A 21,029-nucleotide genomic window follows, 5' to 3' on the forward strand; every position below is an offset into this window, starting at 1 on the left:
AGGTCCGTCAAGTCTTACAAAAACTCCTTCAACACCAGCTCTACATTAAAGCAGAGAAGTGCGAATTCAACTAGCACACCTGCTCATTCCTGGGCTACATCATCAGCCCTGAGGGGGTCACCATGGACCAAGGGAAGGTACAGGCAGTGGTGGAGTGGCCCACTCCATGAACAATCAGGGATTTATAATGATTTCTGGGCTTCGCCAACTTCTACCAATGTTTTATCAGAGGTTTCAGCTCCATTGCTCACCCCCTTTAATGTCCCTGCTGAGAGGGAGGCCCAAATGATTGCCCTGGAATCCAGCCACCAATTCTGTTATGGGAGAAGTACTGGTGGCCCATCATGCTAAGGGATGTGCACCACATACTGTCCTCCTGCTCTACGTGTGCCCAATCAAAGGTTCCCCAAACACTGCCTGCCAGCATGCTCAATCCCCTACCCGTGCCTGAACGCCCATGGTCCCACCTTTCCATTGACTTCATCACTGACCTACCAGATTCCCAAGGTAACACGACCATCTTAGTGGCCGCAGACCGGTTTTCCAAGTCGCTGCATTTAATTCCACTACCGACCATCCCATCTGCCTTTACAGTGGCCGATTTGCTGTTCCAGCATGTATTCAGGTACTTTGGGATCCAGAGGAGATCATCAGTGATCGTGGACCACAATTCACGTCTCGGGTCCAGTTTCATGGAGAAGATGGGGATCACCATCAATCTCACCTCAGGCTACCACCCACAAGCGAATGGTCAAGTGGAATGAGCCAACCAGGAGATAGGATGGTTGCTCCATACATTCTGTGCATCTAACCCCGAGGACTGGTCCAGATTCCTCACCTGGGCCGAGTACGCTCAGAACTTCCTACTTCAATCAGCCACATGCCTCACCCCATTTCAGTGTGTTTTAGGCTATCAGCCACCTCTGTTTCCATGGAATGCCAACCCCATGACTCCCCGTCCGCAGACCAATGGTTCCAAAGGAGTGAACAAGTTTGGGCAAGTAGGCACCAACATCTTGTACAAACCTCACGCACCTACAAGCAAAAGGGTGATCGTCATTGCAGTAAACACCCCCAGTACCAGCCTGGTGACAGTCTGGCTTTCCACCTAAGACCTCAAACAATTACATGCTTGCAGAAAGCTTACCCCAAGATACATCAGACCATTCAAAGTCATCAAACAAATCAGTGAAGTCACTTACAAGCTGGATTTACCTCGACACAACCACATCGCTCCACTGTCTCATGACTCAAACCAGTTATCCCTGTACAACTAGCTACAGATGTGGCCCTCGACACCCCTCCTGCCCCACTGGATATCGACGGCCAACCTGCATACCTGATAAAGAACATCCTAAACTCTCGGCACAGGAGGGGTAAACTAGAATACTTGATTGAATGGGAGGGATATGGACCAGAAGAACACTGTTGGGGGGGGGGGGGGGGGTCTCTGTCATATCACAACAACTACAGACATGGCCGAAAAGGACTACACTTTCCACACACACACTTGTTCACCTTCTCCGGAGTTCTAATCGCATCAGTGCAAGTACAACATACAGTATCTCACAAAAGTGAGTACACCCCTCACATTTTTGTAACTTTTTGATTATATCTTTTCATGTGACAACACTGAAGAAATGACACTTTGCTACAATGTAAAGTAGTGAGTGTACAGCTTATATAACAGTGTAAATTTGCTGTCCTCTCAAAATAACTCAACACACAGTCATTAATGTCTAAACCGCTGGCAACAAAAGTGAGTACACCTTTAAGTGAAAATGTCCAAATTGGGCCCAAAGTGTCAATATTTTGTGTGGCCACCATTATTTTCTAGCACTGTCTTAACCCTCTTGGGCATGGAGTTCACCAGAGCTTCTCAGGTTACCACTGGAATCCTCTTCCACTCCTCTATGATGACATCAGGAAGCTGGTGGATGTTAGAGACCTTGTGCTCCTCCACCTTCCATTTGAGGATGCCCCACAGATGCTCAATAGGATTTAGTCCATCACCTTCACCCTCAGCTACTTTAGCAAGGCAGTGGTCGTCTTTGAGGTGTGTTTGGGGTCGTAATCATGCTGGAATACCGCCCTGCGGCCCAGTCTCCGAAGGGAGGGGATCATGCTCTGCTTCAGTTTGTCACAGTACATGTTGGTATTCATGGTTCCCTCAATGAACTGTAGCTCCCCTGTGCCGGCAGCACTCATGCAGCCCCATACCATGACACTCCCACCACCATGCTTGACTGTAGGCAAGACACACTTGTCTTTGTACTCCTCACCTGGTTGCAGCCAAACAGCTTGACACCATCTGAACCAAATAAGTTTATCTTCGTCTCATCAGACCACAGGACATGGTTCCAGTAATCCATGTCCTTAGTCTGTTTGTCTTCAGCAAACTGTTTGCAGGCTTTCTTGTGCATCATCTTTAGAAGAGGCCTCCTTCTGGGATGACAGCCATGCAGACCAATTTGATGCAGTGTGCGGCGTATGGTCTTAGTACTGACAGGCTGACCCCCACCCCTTCAACCTCTGCAGCAATGCTGGCAGCACTCATACATCTATTTCCCAAAGACAACCTCTGGATATGACGCTGAGCACGTGCACTACAACTTCCATGGTCAACCATGGCGAGGCCTGTTCTGAGTGGAACCTGTCCTGTTAAACCACTGTATGGTCTTGGCCACCGTGCTGCAGCTCAGTGTCAGGGTCTTGGCAATCTTCTTATAGCCGAGGCCATCTTTATGTAGAGCAACAATACTTTTTTCAGATCCTCAGAGAGTTCTTTGCCATGAAGTGCCATGTTGAACTTCCAGTGACCAGTATGAGGGAGTGTGAGAGCGATGACACCAAATTTAACACACCTGCTCCCCATTGGCACCTGAGACCTTGTAACACTAACAAGTCACATGACACCGGGGAGGGAAAATGGCTAATTGTGCGCAATTTGGACATTTTCACTTTGGGGTGTACTCACTTTTGTTGCCAGCGGTTTAGACATTAACGGTTGTGTGTTGAGTTATTTTGAGGGGACAGCAAATTTACACTGTTATACAAGCTGTACACTTCACTACTTTACATTGTAGCAAAGTGTCATTTCTTCAGTGTTGTCACATGAAAAGATATAATTGAATATTTACAAAAATGTGAGGGGTGTACTCACTTTTGTGAGATACTGTATGTTGTACTTGCACTGATTGTGTCAGTTGTGTCAGTTGCTTGCACTGATTGTATCATGCTTAGATTGGATTCAGCCAAGTGACTTTAATGAAAGTAACTGCTAAATCAATAAATGTAAATAAAGTAAATGAAATAGACATAGTCTATTTTACTCTACTATCCAAATCTAATTGTACTACTTAGATTTGGCACTTTTCAGCAGCTCAGAAATGCCAACTGCAAAGCTTGTGTAATCTTTTATTTCCTTCATGGGTCTAACTGTTTTCTCCCTGGCTTCTGCTGAGCGGAATAAAAGAATCCAAACAGGAAGTGCCTCTTCCATCTCCTGCTGATGCTTTCATTCAGGCTTTGAATGAACCACAGTGCCAAGTACAACACACTGTCTGCCTGCTTGGTGCAATATGGATCTGTAGCACTGCCACTCTAAGAGAGAGTGCCTTGGTAAAATTGCTTAACAGTAACATTGGTGCAGTTCATTTTCTAGCTCACTTATACTGAAGACTGTGAGCAAGTAATGTGAGATATTTATTCACTGACTGGCACAGATACTGCTATCACAAGAAAAAATCAAGTAAACATTTCTATTGATTCACCTGGGATAAGTTTCCACATTGGATCCTATAATGGTTATGTTAAAAAATGTAAATTTGTCATCAGTGTTAGATTTCTGTGATTGTCAAAAAATGCTACCAGCTATAATTAATAGTGGTATAAAAGCAGTCAAAATTGATCCAAGGGATGTTTATGATTTGCTTGATTTTGCCCCTAATACTTTTAAAATATTCCTTACAAGAGATTTTATGTGGAAAAAGGTCATCTGACATTCCTTACCAATTACTTACTGGTGGCTACATAGTGCACCGACAGAAAATTAAAGTGGCACTGTTGTTGTGTGTGCTCAAATGAGATCATGACTCAAATTTAACTTTTTAAATCCATGGATATGCATTAGTATGGGCAATGTAAGACTAGATAAGGCTTTATAAGGGGTGTCTAACCTGCGTAGATGGGATAATCTTCCAGGCTGTTTCATGACATTAGAGTCTGATTGGTTGGCCATGGGTTCTGGGGCAAGTGTTACTGTGGGAATCATCTTAGCAGTGGTGGGGTGAGTACTTTGGGCCTCAGCCACGGACTCGCCACACACTTTATCCACCTGAGGAAAAGAAACAGAGAGAAGGATATTAAATTTGGGTGGACACATTGATATTAGATTACCTAAGAGGGAATGGTTGGTGTGCACTCTGAAAATATGTGTTGCAGCCTGGGAAAACCCAGGAAAATTGAACGTTTGGTTACCCCAAAAGTGAGAAGATTGCCTTTAACAATTCAGTGCATTTAAAGACTGCAATTCCACTGAAAGACACTATGTTGATAGTCTAAAATTAACTGCAATATATATCAGTATATTGGTTCAATCTGTATTTAATTTAACACATAATAAAAATAGGACCATAAGATATTGTTTATTTGTTTATACCTTTATGCACAGCCTACATGTGGTTTTATATGTTCCTTAATGTCCCCTTTTAGTACCCATACTAATGATCTGAAAGAGACTCTTTTCCTTTTTTTTTACATTTAGTGTTACAACCAGGAACTAAAATGATTTTATTGAGGAAACTCTCAATATGAACATGCTTCACTGTAAGGAATAGTGTTCTTGGGGTGATAAGCAGAGTTGGGTTGAGACCAAACATAAGGCGTTGTGACAAGGCCAAAAAGAAATATTTTCATTTAGTCAGACTGGAGGACATTTTCCACATGTTTGCTGAACCTCCAGCATGTGTTTTGGCAAACTCCAAATTGGATTTCATATGGCTTGACACTCTTCCGAAAGCCTGTCTTTGTGAAGTGTCTGGGCTATAGTTGTCCTGTGAACAGCTTCTCCCTTCTGAAGTGTGGATCTCTTTAGCAATCTCATTAGAGTTAGCCTTGGCCTCTTGGATCCTTACCCAGTCAGTGACTAAGTGGATGGCCTCCATTAGGTAGAGTCACAGTTGAGCCATATTCTTTTAGGGATTTTATTCATTTAGCAGGATGATTGTGAGTTATTTTTAGAACTAAACTGTCATTGATACTTTTTCCTGAAGTTTCCCCTCGATTTGTTTTGATGGCTTCCGGGTCTACATTATGCTGTTTGTTTACTATGTTCTCTATCAAGTGTCTGTGGCCCCCTAGGAACAGGTGAATTTATATTGATATTCCCTGACAATTTAATTTCACACAAGTGGATTCTATTCAACTAATTACGTGTTGGCAACTGACTGTGCCAGATCTAATTTACAAATTCACACCAATAGGTCCAAAAGGTAACTAAGGAGAGAGAGAAAATCAGACGGAGCTGTTAAAACATTCTGCTTTCCTATTAATGCTTGGATATTGGACAGATTGGACATGTCCAACCATCACCAACAAATCTTTTATGCTTATGGACCCATCTACTGCACTATTTACCTTCACTGGTTCCAATTTATTGAGCAGGAAACACATCCTGTACCACCATCACTAATCAACCATAATCATACATGTTAATTTTCAAGATCCAGAATCTGACCTATAAATTAAGATAGTTCAAAGCCATATCAATTTCATTGTGCAATAAATTGTGACAACACTTTAAACCCTCTTTCAGCTACTTAACACTGCTTCTGACAACTGTTGAGGAGCCACACGCAACTGTAAATATATCAGCAACTTTTAAATCTACCAGACGCCCAAATCCCCTCTTCTCTCAGCCCCTAAACCTTTGGTCGCATGACCACCATTCAAGAACATTACAGATTTGTGAGAAACGCTAGTGTGCTTTTGAATACTTTTGCATTGTGTGTCTTGGCAGAGTCTTGCCAACTGGAATTTGAGAGAAGAATTATCAAGACTGAGACAGAGAGAGTTCAAGCTAAGGTGACAGTGGTTAGATATCAAGATAGATAGTCTCTAGCTAGCTCAGTCACACTAATAGAATTTAGACCTAGCAATGCATTCACACACACACACACACACACACACACACACACACACACACACACACACACACACACACACACACACACACACCGTGGTGCAGCATTGTATGACCAAAAACAATGTTACAGTACATGAACTAAGAAGTTACCTTGCAGTGTAAAGAAAAGACATAAGATATAAAATATAAAGAGAATGGAAATTTGATTGCATCTTTATGTTAAATGTTACTTGAATTGGCTTTGGATCCACTGTGATCCTGAACAGAAGAAAGCTGTTACTGAAAATGAATGAATGAATGAAGTCAAACCACCACACAAATGTTTATTAATATAATTTATAATAACAACAACAACAACAACAACAACAATAATAATAATAATAATGATAATAATCATAATAATAATAATAATACTAATAATAATTATTATTATTATTATTATTAATAATAATAATTGAGGAATTGAGGCTTATAAACCAAACATTTTGATACTTCTTCTAGATGGTTCATCAAATTGATGCCAAATTTGGTCAGCATGATTTCAAGATATCCATGATGCAAAATTGTGAAGGAACTTTTCATATTTGTTGTGATGTTGAGGCAATACGTTATGATGCTCAAACAGGATGTGTGGCATATTTCCACTGTAAATTATGTAATGAAACCTACTGCTCAAGCAATAAAAACTTTTCAGTAATCAGATTTTTTCATTTACATATTCATTTACCGTCAGTGTAATTCCAATTTGCAGAATGCTCTGGTGCTCAAAGTTCAAATGTACAGTATGTTCAGTTATGCGGCATATCGGCATGCCAGCAATTGCTCATGAAACGGGCACCCTGGTGCTTTGTCCCATCAATCACTGCTTGCAACTATATTTACTACTATACTTGCAGTTTTAGGACATTTATAGCCAAGGAAATTTACAGGCAGTATACACACATGTATTTAACTACACATCGATAAACATCTTACACACACACACACACACACACACACACAGCTCTAGCAACTGATCAATACAACCTCATCTGACTGAAAGCTTTCAGACTCATAAAAAGACCTCCAATCTTTCAGTCACAATGTCTGTTTGGACAAGCACATAAACTAAAACTTAATTACAATCAGTTTATCTATACTGAGAGTGAAATTAGGGTTAATCGTTAGGGCTCCCCGATAACCAAGGATAAAACTCAAGCATGACGTCATACAGTATCTCACAAAAGTGAGTATACCCCTCAAATTTTTTCAATATTTGTAAATTTGTAAATATTTGATTATATCTTTTCATGAGACAACACTGAAGAAATGACACTTTGCTACAATGTAAAGTAGTGAATGTACAGTTTGTGTAACAGTGTAAATTTACTGTCTGCTCAAAATAACTCAACACACAGCCATTAATGTCTAAACTGCTGGCAACAAAAGTGAGTACACCCCTAAGTGAAAATGTCCAGATTGGGCCCAATTAGCCATTTTCCATGGAAGTGTCAGAATGTGCATAGACTACAAAAAAATGAATTGTTGAACCATTCCAGATCAGTATACCACTCCCTGCATTGATGATGCACTTGACTGCTTGTCAGGGAGCAAGTTGTTTTCAGTCTTAGACTTGCGAAGTGGATATTACCAGATTGTAATGTCAGAAGCTGATAAGGAGAAAAAAGCCTTCATCTGCCCACTAGGGTTTTATCAGGTTGAAAGAATGCTGCAGGGCATCACTTGAGCCCCTGTGACGTTCCAATGAATGATGGAGCGAGCAGTGGGTGACATGAACCTTCTTCAGGTACTGGTTTACCTAGATGACCTAATAGTCTTTGGAAAGTCATTGGAGGAACATGAAGAGATGTCTCCAGTCTCAAGGTGCTGGAGACTGGAGGAGGTAGGACTAAAGCTCTCTCTGGACAAATGCCAGTTTTGCCAACCCAAGGTGAAATATGTGGGGCATATAGTATCGGCAGAGGGCATTGGTACAGATCCCGGAAAAGCTGAGGCTTTCACCGACTGGCCTCGGCTCACTGATCTGAAGATTTTGAGGTCTTTCCTGGGATTCTGTGGATATTATCAGAGGTTTATAGCCAACTATTCAGCTATTGTCAGACCCCTCACAGAACTCACTAAAGGTATGCAGTGGCATCCAGTGCCTCACCAATGCGCCAGTGTTAGCTTTTGCAGATCCCAACAAGCCTTACTTTCTCCACACCGATGCAAGCTTAAAAGGGCTCGGTGCTGTACTTTATCAAGAACACCTAGAAGGACTAAGGCCAGTGGCGTTTGCCAGCAGAAAAGTGAGTGACACTAGACAGCGTTACCCAATTCACCAACTTGAATTTTTAGCACTAAAGTGGGCGGTCATGGATAAATTCCACGATTACCTATATGGAGCTAAATTTACTGTACGTACAGACAATAATCCACTTATGTATGTGCTAACGACAGCCAAGCTTAATGCAACAGGACATCGCTGGCTGGCCGCTTTAGCCACGTATGACTTTGATATTCAGTATCGGCCTGGCAAGAATAACATTGACGCTGACCTGTTATCCAGAAACATGGCTGATGAGGTGGATAGAGGAACGTGGGAGGAGATACCTCGGAGTGGAGTAAAGTCCATCTGTCAACGGGTCTGCACTACTGAGTCATCTGGTATGCCACAAAGATGCATTTTTCAGCTGGGACCCTCCGCTGAGTGCATCCCTGATGTCTATGCTTTCCCTACTCACCTTGACTTACTTTCATTGAGACAGATGTCCAAAGCTGATTTGATAGAGGCTCAGAGGAAGGATGAACACCTACGGAGAGGGATTGAAGCCTTGCAGCAAGGAAAGTGGCCCAAAGAGGAAACCACTGACCCTGAGTTGATGCTGATGAAGCGCGAGAAGGACTGCTGAGATGGACTGCTGCACTGGACGAGCAAGAAACCCTCGGGAGAGCCCGTAACTCAGCTCGTGCTGCCTGCTGAGTTCAGAGGGGTTGTTCTACACTCCTTACATGATGACATGGGTCATTTAGGACCGGAGCGGACCACAGACCTGTTAAGGAGTAGGTTCTATTGGCCCAAGATGGCTGCAGATGCTGAACAGTATGTCACAAATTTTGGAGAGTGTGTCATGCGCAAGACGCCTTACAAAAAAATTGCCCCTTTGCATCAGATTGTAAATAATGGTCCTATGGATCTGGTTTGCATTGATTTCCTATCCATGGAACCTGACTCAAAGGGGATCAGCAATGTTTTAGTGGTGATGGACCTTTTTATGAGATACACACAGGTGTTTCCTATGAAAAATCAAACGGCCCACACCATAGCCAAAATTTTGGTGGAGAAGAACTTTGTGCATTATGGTCTGCCCACCAGAATAAATTCAGACCAAGGACGAGATTTTGAGAGCAATTTGATAAGAGAGCTCTTGATGATCCTGGGGGTATGAAAATCTCGAACCACGCCCTATCATACTCAAGGAGACCCTCAGCCAGAAAGATTCAACTGCACTCTGCTTTCCATGCTTGCAAACTTAGGGCAGGATAAGAAACGTTCTTGGAGTCAACACGTGCCGTATGTAGTCCATGCATACAACAGTATGAAATGCGATGTAACGGGATACTCACCATACTTACTGATGTTCGGCAGAGAAGCCAGACTGCCAGCCAACCTGTGCTTCGGAACCTCACCTGATGGAACGGGTGACCAACACTATTTAAAGTATGTGGAGAAGTTGAAAGGAGATCTGCAAAGAGCCTATCACTTAGCCAGCCAATTGGCAGATAAGACACATAATCGAAATAAAAGAGCATATGATCAGAGGGTATGTTTCCAGAACATTGACATCGGAGACCGAGTACTACTGAGAAACCTGGGGTTTAAAGGCAAACACAAGCTTGACAGCCGCTGGAGCTGTGTGCCACATGTGGTGGTAGGAAAACTACCCAATTTACCTGTATACCGTGTAAAGCCTGAGGACGGAAAAGGTGGAGTTAGGACGTTGCACAGAGACCATCTCTTACCCATTAGTCAGTCCCTATGAATGCCGGATGGCAAAGTTCGAAAAGAGACATCAGTTAAATCCAAGACACGTTTACAGAGGAACAGACAACCAAGGGAAACAAAACCCAAAGTAAGCCAAGAGGAAGCCGATTCATCTTCAGAAGTGGAGCATGAAAGGACCTATCGATCCTACAGAGATTACCTGGATCAGCTCGTAGAGGGGAGAAGTCATGGTGAGACCGCTGCAATGGATTACAGTAACGATGAACAGGAGCTCTCTGTTCATGTGCTAAGAGAGGTGGAAGAGATATCCATCCAGGAACAGAATGATGAAGTCTCTGATCCTGAGGAGCATAATAGTCGTGATACCTATGACCCAGTGGAGGAGGATGATCAGTCAGATGACGTGGCCAGTACCAACACCACTGACTCAGCCCACTCTGAATATGAGCTAGAACTCGAAAGGTATCCCACCCCTATTAATACTCCTAAAGCTAAGACAAAGAATACCCCAAAGATAACTAGGGATCTTAGATTGAGAACTAGTTCTAAGAGGCAAGTGAAACCAGTAATTCGCCTGACTTATGATGAGCCAGGGAAAGCTAGAGATCAGCCTATTACAATTGTACATAAAGGAATTATTATTAAACTAGGATGTTAGAGTGGAATCCTAGTCAACATCCTTTCATAATTTAGTAGGTTACTGCATAGTTTAATGTCTCATGAGGACATGCAGACAGTTAGAAAGGGGAGGATATAGCGAGGTGGAAAATAGTGTCATTATTTAAATTGATTCATTCATAGAATAAGTTGTTAAATAGGTGTTTGGGAAAAATTACGGTCATAAGGAGTTTAATGCTGTAATAATATTGTGAGGTGTGTACAGGAAAAAGGGATGTAAAGGTGTAAGTTTATGTTTATGTGTTAATGGACCAATCAGGAGGGCGTTACAGGTCACCGGAAGGTCGAGAAAAAAATGGCATGAGAGGGAGGAGGGAGAAGAGCGTGCATGTGGAAGGAGTGTGAATTCGCTAGCTGCGTGGTTTTTTTTTCTTTCAAGTACCATCACTGCGAGTTAAGTGGTCGACCAGAGCACTGTATGTGACTTTAGTGGTGGAATAAGCTATCTGTGGAGAGTATAACCTTGGAGAGACGTTATATTACCGCGGAAAGAATATAATAGATAAGAGCTAGCTGTTAAGACTTGAATACTAGTGCACACGTGGACATTGCTAATAAGTTAGCGAACAGCTTACTGGAGGTGAAGAGATTGTGTTTGTCACGGAGAAAGGAGCTGTGGACTTCGCGGATGACTACTTGTGTGTGAATCTCCTTTTCTTCTTATCTTGCAACGACCCTGCGTGAGTGTGACCCCATTCTTGATCAAGGTACCATTTATTTGTTTTTGCCCTCGTGGTGAAGCAGCCATTTTTTTTGAGGCTTCTACGTACGCCAGCTACATTCAGGCCTGCAACGGGGAAATTGATACTATTATTTTGTTTGTTGTATGAGGTAATGCCGGTTTTTGTTGGTTAATCTGGGTGAATAGCCTATATCTTTTGAGTGTTGTGCACACACTTTTCTGTTGTTGTGACATTTTTAACTTCTTAAGGCATTCGGAGAACTGTACATGATGCAAAATTGAAGCTGAATGTCTAATGCCTGACTTTCATGTTAAATACTTTGTGTCTATATTAGTAAAACTGTTAAAGGTTTAGACATTGGTTTGATTACTGACTTAAAGGTTAAACATAAGTGTATACACTTTAAGTTAGTCTATTTTTCTGAGATCATAGACAGTTAATCAGTGATAAGAGATATTATCATTGTATGAGGGGATAGAGTGGACATTTCATAAAGAGTATATTTATTAATTGGATAATTATGGAATGCATGGGGAACCCAAGGCATTAGCCGAGTAACACAAAACACACAGAAGATTAAGTATTTAGTATTTCTGTTGATAAGTAGAAAAGAACTCAGGGTAGCTCCCCCAAGTAAAAGGTATTACACCAAAGGGGTGCTATACAAGCCAAAGAGAAAAGACTATTATTAAACTTCTTAACAGATATTTAAAATTGAATCTGAAAAGCTATGCAGAAAAAAAACCAGACATAATGTGTGTCAGCCTGCGAAAACCTGGTCAAACTATGATATTTTCTACTTCACTGTTTCAAACTAAAATATGTTTCTCATTTGGATGTATCTCAATCACAAGTAAGTTTTTTGCAATTTAATTCCCTGAAAATGAGAAAATTGTATCTAAAAATGTCATTCAAATTCCGCTGAAAGTTTCCCTGCTTACCTGTAACCTAATAATATACTTATCTAACAACAGTACTGCAGGATTTTTAAGAATTTTAAGTGTACAATGTGAAAAGCTGATCACTTTTGATTATCATAATTTCCATTGCTATGTATGTCATCATCTGAGGTAAAAATTCCTGAGATGAAGAAGTGGAGCCTTGTGTGTCATTTTTTCAACTGATCTAAGTTCAAGCTAACATCAATGGGAAAATAATTCCTGGTTCAATTCATGAATAGCGTTCAAAACAGTGGTATTACAAATGCAAACTTTAATACACTGAAAAAGACATACAATTTGCATTACATATATATGCAAAAAAAAAAAAAAAAAATATATATATATATATATATATATATATATATATATATATATATATATATATATATATATATATAAATTTTGTTTCACTCTGCACACGTTTTACATTTTTTCCTACATTCTTTTGAATGTCCATGGAATTAAATAAAATATTGGATGCCAGGAGTATACCGTCTACCATCATTTACACATTTGAATGACCATGTAATACGATAACAGGAAATTAAAAATTAGCTTATATGGCCATGGGAATTGTTTCGACTCAGGACAGCTGTCATTTGCTGCTACTGACAAGAAACTGTTAGATTCTGTACATAACAACGCTCACCTTTGCGTGTTTGCTGAGAGTAGGCTAATGGTTGAGTAGCAGGAATTTGGCTAGTAGTTGCTGCAAGCCTTTTATAATCTACCAGTTGGTGTGTGAGGCAGGAATTACAGAGAGGGGTTAAGGCAATGCAAACAGTATTACACCATAAGCACATCATAATGAAACTATAGCCAAATTTTCGCAAAATTATAAATCCCAGCCGGACACTTTTTTAAGGTGCAAAAAAGAGGACCTGTCTGGGAAAAAGAGGACGTATGGTCACCCTACATTTACCAATATGTTTGTTAAACTGGCTCCTTACAAAACTCTGTAGGCAGACACCAAGGCAAAGCTACGAAGTACGCTAAATAAAAAAAATTACTTTTGTGGTTGTTTTCCAGAATTCAGCTGTAGCAACTTCCGATGACTTTTTGCAGACAGCCTCACATATGCAAATAGAATCGAATGTGTTAAGTCTCTGTAGTGTGGAGTGGCTCCAACTGTGGAATGTATTGACATATTTTGCACATACCTAATGCTAAGTTAAAAAAATGCAGCTATACACAGGCAAAAATAATGAAAGACTACTGTCAAACCACAGGTCCTCTACAAACATACCAGAAAATGTTTCCAAGTGTAAAAAAAATAGTTAATGCTGCCAAAGGTTGACACGGGATTAATGGAATTTAAGACGCTTTGTGGAGGCAGCAGAAATGCTAGCAAAAAATATTCACTAGGTATTTCAACTAGATACATAGAGAGTAGTACTGCTGCAACTTTTTAAAATCAAATAGCTTTTAATTGCTAAAACAGTTGCTGAATGAGTAGTGAAGTCATGCTGATATTTAATGATATATAGTATACAATATTGTTTATTATGCAAGGAGGTAACTGCTATTACTGCTATAATTGTTTGTTTGATAGCATCATTTGACTAGCTACTAATGTATCTTTGGTGTAGTTGAGAAAACTTTACAATGTAGCTAACTACATTTTAGCTCATAAACACTTCAACATTATCTCCATAACATGTACAGTAGATATGTGGTAAGCTTAATGCGCTAACTTTTAGCAGTATCAACTATTTTCATTACATTACCATTACCTCAGTACTGGGATTTTGAGTAAAAGTACGAGACTAGTTAAAAGCTACTTTTCTTCCTCTTCTTTGCTCACACTAGTATGGCTTAATAATTAGGAAATACTTAACCATGCCTGTATAAGCTCTAAGTAGTTTCCCCAATGTATACAACAGAATGTACAGAGGCCCATCTTGCCCTTGCCCTTGGAGATGTTATGAATCAGGCTAATCAAAAATGAACTAAAACATCCTGTCTCAAACTTGACCTTGACATATGACACATGACCTTTCATAAAGATTTCATGACGCATTATGATTTTAAAATTATCTGGCCTAGCGAGTAAGTTGCAGTGAAACATGGTTGTTTAGGACATAATTTGTCCTATATATAGCCTCCATTGTTTTACATGTATCTTTTTAAGCAAAATAGCGTGTGAACACCCTTTTTTTCCAGTAAGTGAACTTTGTGTTTGGATATGTGTTTTTGGAGCTACTTGCAGAGTATGTGACAATTAAATCTACATAACCCAACACTAGGCAACACTAAACTCTCAAACTAAAACTACAGCAGTGATTGAAAGCATCTCAACATTTGACAACTTTATACATACACAGCAATTTAGAGTAGACAGGTCACCTAGTGAATGTTTTTGAGAGGAAAGAATGAACTGCAGGACTAAGAGTAAACCTACAAGGGCACAGGACATGCGAACCTGCAAGGCAATGCAATACAACCTGCTGCACCACCATGCCACCCATTATTATTTTATTTGTGGTTGATGTATGCTAAGTAGATTTGCAGATCATTCTCAAAATGTAGCTGCCATAACACCTGCAAGATATTATGGACTTCCTTACTGGTTTTGTACACTTGTGCTATGGTGATCATTCATTTCACTTAATATTAATTTGTTCTGTTCTTTGTATATCTGTATATATCTCACTGTTTATATCACCTTTTTCTCTCCCCAAACACAAGAAATGATCGTTAGCCAGTGTGTCTATTTACACAAGAAATGTTGCTATTTTAAACAACACCTCAACTAAAAAGTGATTTTTAAATGGATAACTCCTTTTGTTTATTATGATATCGATTTTTGTGTCAGATAGGTATTTGGGTAAGGCCTATTCACACAGACTTAAAATCACATTTTTAAAATTAAAACCAGAGACTTGTATAAGAAAACAATATGTTTGATGTCATGTAATAGGTTAAATGTCTGGAATCTATGCATTATGTCCAGTATGCAAATTGAAGGAATTTTTTTATCCAATGACCTTGCATGCTAGCATAAAAAAAATAAAGAAAAAATAGTGAATCTGTTATGCTGTGGGGGAATTTTTTGGTTAATTTGTTAAATTAGAGGGTTAAAGTCATCTATTTGGCCAGTGCTAAATATGATAGAGAAGAGTACAGTTAAGGCATTTTCTAGTGATTCTCTTTTGTGATGCAGTATCTATGGACACAGCATTGTTTTCTGCATATTTGATAGATATTAAACAGAAACAGAGCCTTTATTGCCACATATACAAGTATAGTACAGTCAAATAATTTTCCAGCATAGGACAAAGCAGTTACAATACCCCTTGTTTGAGGCAAGGTTACTGACCAGTGTGTGCAAAGCAGCATCAGTGAGTTTGGTCAATAAAATTTTGTCCTGTGAATTGCGCACAAGCACACACACACACACACACACACACACACACACACACACACACACACACACATGTATTTGCTAGTATGAAGCAATGAAGCAAACATGCAGAGAAACTGTCAAATATGAGGAAGAGCACTTCAGTTCTGTGAGCACACTGCAAGACATGTTATCGTTAGGGTCTTCACATTGCAAGTCAAGATGCAATTCATTGTAAATTGTTCTCATGATTCTAGCTCTGGTGATTACCATGACCATGCATGATTCATTGCTAGCAGCACTCAGACTTAACCAAAATAAACAAAATGTTAATAAGTTAAATTAAGTTAAATAAAATGACCCATGACAGACCTAAACACTGAATTTTTGAATCGAGTACCAAAAAAACATTCATACTGAAAAAAAATATATCTAATATTAATTTTAATCACTCACGGCTAGTTCTACTCCAATCTGACTTTTGTTGCATGCCACTTGATGGATGAATAAATTGTTTAGAGGATTAAAAAATTTTCTGTCTTCTTCATACCCGGAATATAAAGCGAAATTATGATAAGGATCACTTATCATAAGGATCACAGATGTTCGTTCCATGATCTTACATAAAACAATATTTTATACACTCAGAATTCAGCTGTTCTTATCCAGCCAAATGACAAAAGAGACATGAATACTTTAGAAACAATGATTCATGAATAAAGGTAATTGGTTCTTGGATTCCAAGACAAAAACATGCTCCAAAATGGAACATCTGAGAACAAATATAAGAATCATGACATCCGTTAGCTTAGCATGAGATTAAATATCACTCGAATACATACCATTCCATACTTTATCCAGTTACAAAAGTAGGAGCTTGGAAGGTACAGTAGATGTTAACTCAGCATTTGTCGTGTGTACCTGTCTACTATTCTACAAATGGATCATTTCACTCATGGTGGAACCATTTTTCCTATTCAAGTTCCTAATGGAATGGACTGTGATGGCTTTGGTTAATTATAAATTTTAAACACCACTAACCACAGTATAGTTAATGCATACATATTCCATTATTTCATACTGGCATCCTCTTTCAGTCTTGATTTAACTGCATATAATACCCTCAAAGCTAGTCTCTAGTTTGTCAGCAATTTCTATCATATGCTCTGTTTCATTTATTATCACCAACTGAACTTGCATAACATACAGTAACAGTGTGATTGGAAGCCTTTGTATGAATTTCAACAAACAAGGAGAAAGTGATGAAGTCATAAGAAAATGTACAGCCCCTTACCCTGTCCCTAATTGAGTCATGCAAATTGTTATGAATTTAAGACAGTAATTATGGCATGTTTTTTCCTGCTACAGTTGCAATAATTTTTTATTTTATTTTAAATTATTTATTTTTATAATTGTAATTAATAATTATAATTAATGAAAATATACAATTTAAGAATATTATATACTGTATATGTTGTTAGGATACTAATACCTTTTTCTACCACAATTGTTCCCTACCTGAAAGAGTTTCAAACAAGAACCTGTTTATGAAGCTAAGAATCTTTAGCTTTAAAAAGCTAAATCCCCTTTGAGGAATGTATTTTTTCTAATTGTCTGATGAATCTAACTGATCTCCCAGCTAAAATGAGACTTGAGTCCAGCCAGGACCTTAATCCACAGCCCTTTTTTTCCTCACTGGGAGTGCTCATCTCGCTCCCCCCAGTCATTGGCATCTCACTCTGTGCTCTGGGGGTATTGGGTTGCTGTGTGTGGTGATGGTCAAGGATGCATGTTTATTTATGTAAGGATCAGCTACAGAAGCATCCCGGCTTTCTCAGCCCTCTCTGGCCCCTCACTGCAGTGCATGGTGGGTATTAGACTCAGGCTTTTGTCCACTGCTGGTTTACATTCTATGCACTCAGTTGTCACCCTCTCTTGCCCTCTCTCTGATCTGCCTTCTTTCATATTCCTTCTCTCTTTTCTCTGCTATACAATGATCCTATGTGGTGGATTACAGGGGTAAAACAACAATAATCATGTCAAAGTCCACTTACTTTTTGAACTGCATGTTCTTACAGTACAAGGATCTAAAACACACATGCATGCACACACACACACACACACACACACACACACACACACACACACACACACACACACACAGAGTCCATTGGCAATGGATACTCCTGGCTGTCCTAGCTGGCCTCATAATTGTCACATTAATGCACTTGCACACATCAGTTGTGACTGAGAGGTACAAAATCATGTTATGATTGTCAAATGTGCAGCCAATATATCATTTTATTGAGGCATTTCTTTAGGATATTCACGGTTTTATCCCCTGGCCTACTGTGAAAAAAATGCTGACATCTTCTAACCTGGGTCAATAAATTTTTATAACTGTAATTAAGTGCAGACAAGTAAATGTAGGTACAGGTTTAGAGTTTTAGGAAGAGGCCTCCTGAGCAAATAACCCAAAGAAGCAGGTAGTAATCAGTAACCATGGACAGGCAGGAGGTCAGGCACGTGTGATGGCAAATGCACTGTGACAACAGATTGTGAGACTCTTGGATTGTGCTTTGGCGTTTTTAGGAGATTCTGTGAATGAGGGTGGCTCTTACTGTGTAAGGTGCTTTTGGTTCTATGTGTTGCAGAATCATTTGAAGCATAATGACTCCCTAGACAACTGGTTTTCCATCCAGAGCTTGGAAATGAATTTTAGTATGTAATGGTTGCACAGGAATCTTCAGCTGATACATACATTGGAATTTATGAAGATATTGGCCACCATGCCAAAAGTGAGAACACAGTGCTTTAATGGTGACATACAACAGCTGTGCAGAATGGTTCTTGTTCAGTAATTTCTGTTGTTCATGGACAGTGAGCTGGTGTGTCTGATCTCCATGGCTTCTGGAGAGGATATTATCTCTTCTTTTGTGATAACCAGTGTTGTATGGGATCCGGTTTTCTTCTTTTCATGAGAAGCTTGTCAAGATGAATAGCTAGTTCAATGAGTGAATCAAGTAATCAGATATAGTCTCAGCAAGCCCAATTATTGAAAGGTTAAAAAGTTTCAGGGTTAAAAGGCACTCTGCCACCTTTTTGCCATCAGTTGGGTGATCAAGCATGTTGCAGCATAACTTGATTAGAATAATGAAATGGTACAGAACTACAAAGTTTTACCTCCATTCAGCCATACTGTGATTGCCAAGTCTAGCACTTTACCAAACAGCAGTGAAATGAGCTACACTTTGTTGGCCTTGAAGTATTGACAATAAATGTTTATCAATCATTGTAGCAGAAAATATTGACATTTAGCTGGCTTCCTGTCATATTTGTTAGGCTGGGCTATGAGATGTCTAGAGGAGGACCTGCCAAAGATGTGAGAGAGCTTGGCACCACTAATTATTAAAGATAGTTAGAGAGATTCCCCAGTGTACCATGGATGGAAGTGAGTTGCTGTTGTTTCTCACCTACTGCACAGCCCTGAGTCTTGTCAGCTTGATGTACAACATTGAAACCTGATGTGCCATGTTAACGGAAAAGTTTTCTGTCACAGACAGGAGAACACTAATCTTCAGAGGAAATAAACCAGAGGGTAGGTAAGAATTAATAGCCATGAACTGACATAAGTTTAAGAGCTTAGCAACAAGCATAAACTAAATAAGCCTACAACATGAACACAACTAACAAACTAGTGTCAAAACCAGAAATGTGGCAGGCCATCCAGGCCATCACCAAATACAGGACAATATTATCTGCCTGTGACAGGGATGCCTCCCTTCCAGATGTGCTGAACAATTTATATGCCCGGTTTGAGGTGCAGAATGATGTGGCAGCAAGGAAAACCACCCCTCCTCCTAATGACCAGGTGCTGTGTCTTACCACGTCTGATGTGAGGAATACTCTATACAGAGTCAATCTACAGAAGGCTGCTGGATCAGACAACATTCCTGGCAGAGTGCTCAGAGGATGTGCAGACCAGCTGGTGGATATTCTCACTGACATTTTAACTCCCTGAACAGTACCTTTGTTTCAATGTGCTTCAAGGCCTCTACCATCATCCCTAGGCCGAAGAACTCAACGATTACTGTCCTGTCGCATTCACACCCATTGCCATGAGGCATATCAAGACCCTGCTACCCCTCCTCAATGAACCCCCTGCAGTTTGCTTATTGTCCCAAGTGCTCAACAGATTATGCCATCACCACCACCCTCCATCTGGCCCTCACCCACCTGGACAAAAAGGACACTTACAGTACTGTGCAAAAGTCTTATGAAATTAAATGTTTCTCCATTTTAAAAAATACTATAAAGAGCAGGAAACAGTAATAAATTAAACAAAGGTAATATTTGGTGTGACGACCCTTTACTTTATAAAAAAAAAAAAAAAAAAAAAAAAAAAAAGTAGTCTCAGGTAGAATTAGTGCAGTTTTATAAGGAAATGAGCTGCATGTTTTACTGAGCATCTTGCAGAATCAGCCACAGTTCTTCTGGAGACCTTGATTGTCGAACTTCCTTCTTATTTTTGCAACAAAGTCTAGCAGCCATCATTATGTATTTTTTTCTGAAAAGTGTCTCTTACCACTTGTCTCATATCACATGCTGGTTTCTTTACTGACATACAAACATTCTTCTGTAACATTCTGTGCTGGAAAACTGTTTGGAACTCTAAAAAGTTTTTGTACTGACCTTATGGAGAACTCATAAAATAAAAAATCTAAAAGAAAATAGGGTGCCTAAAACTTTTGCACAGTACTGTCTCAATGTCTCAGTGCTGTTTATATACTTCAGTTCAGAATTCAACACAATATTTCCTCAGCACCTGATCAGAACGCTAATTTTGCTGGGACTGAACAGCCTCCTCTGCAACTGGATACTAAACTTCCTGGCTGGGACACCTCAGTCAGTCTGGATCGGGAGCATCATCTCCAACACCACCACACTGAGCACTGTGGTGTGCTCAGTCCACTGCTGTACACTCTGCAGACTCAGGACTGTGCACCAAAGCACAGCTTGAATTACATCATCAAGTTTGCAGATGACAAAACCGTAGTGGGTCTCATCAGCAAGAACAACGATTCTGCATACAGTGAGGAGGTGCAGCGGTTAATGAACTTGTGCAGAGCCAACAACCTGTCTTTGAACATGGACAAAACAAAAGAGATGGTTGTTGACTTCTGGAGAGCAGGGAGTGCCCACTCTTTGCTGAACATCAACAGCTCCTCTGTGGAAATCAGGGCACCAAATTCCT

General features: G+C 39.9%; 1 protein-coding gene across 9 annotated transcripts in view; it reads right to left on the bottom strand.

Moving 5' to 3' along the window:
* The window catches only part of gpc5c (glypican 5c), a 143,225-nt gene that overhangs the window by 62,435 nt on the left and 59,761 nt on the right, over window positions 1-21,029 (bottom strand). For all 9 annotated transcript variants that reach the window (XR_008393054.1, XM_053673546.1, XM_053673544.1 and 6 more), the window contains exon 4: window positions 4,179-4,336. Coding sequence is in view for 8 of the 9 variants with exons in the window: in XM_053673546.1 (XP_053529521.1) it covers window positions 4,179-4,336 (158 nt within the window). In the remaining variant the exon portion in view is untranslated. The remainder of the gene's footprint in view (window positions 1-4,178; window positions 4,337-21,029) is intronic.

The sequence above is a fragment of the Ictalurus punctatus genome, chromosome 20 (assembly GCF_001660625.3).
Source record: "Ictalurus punctatus breed USDA103 chromosome 20, Coco_2.0, whole genome shotgun sequence".
In the NCBI taxonomy this organism is placed as follows: domain Eukaryota; kingdom Metazoa; phylum Chordata; class Actinopteri; order Siluriformes; family Ictaluridae; genus Ictalurus; species Ictalurus punctatus.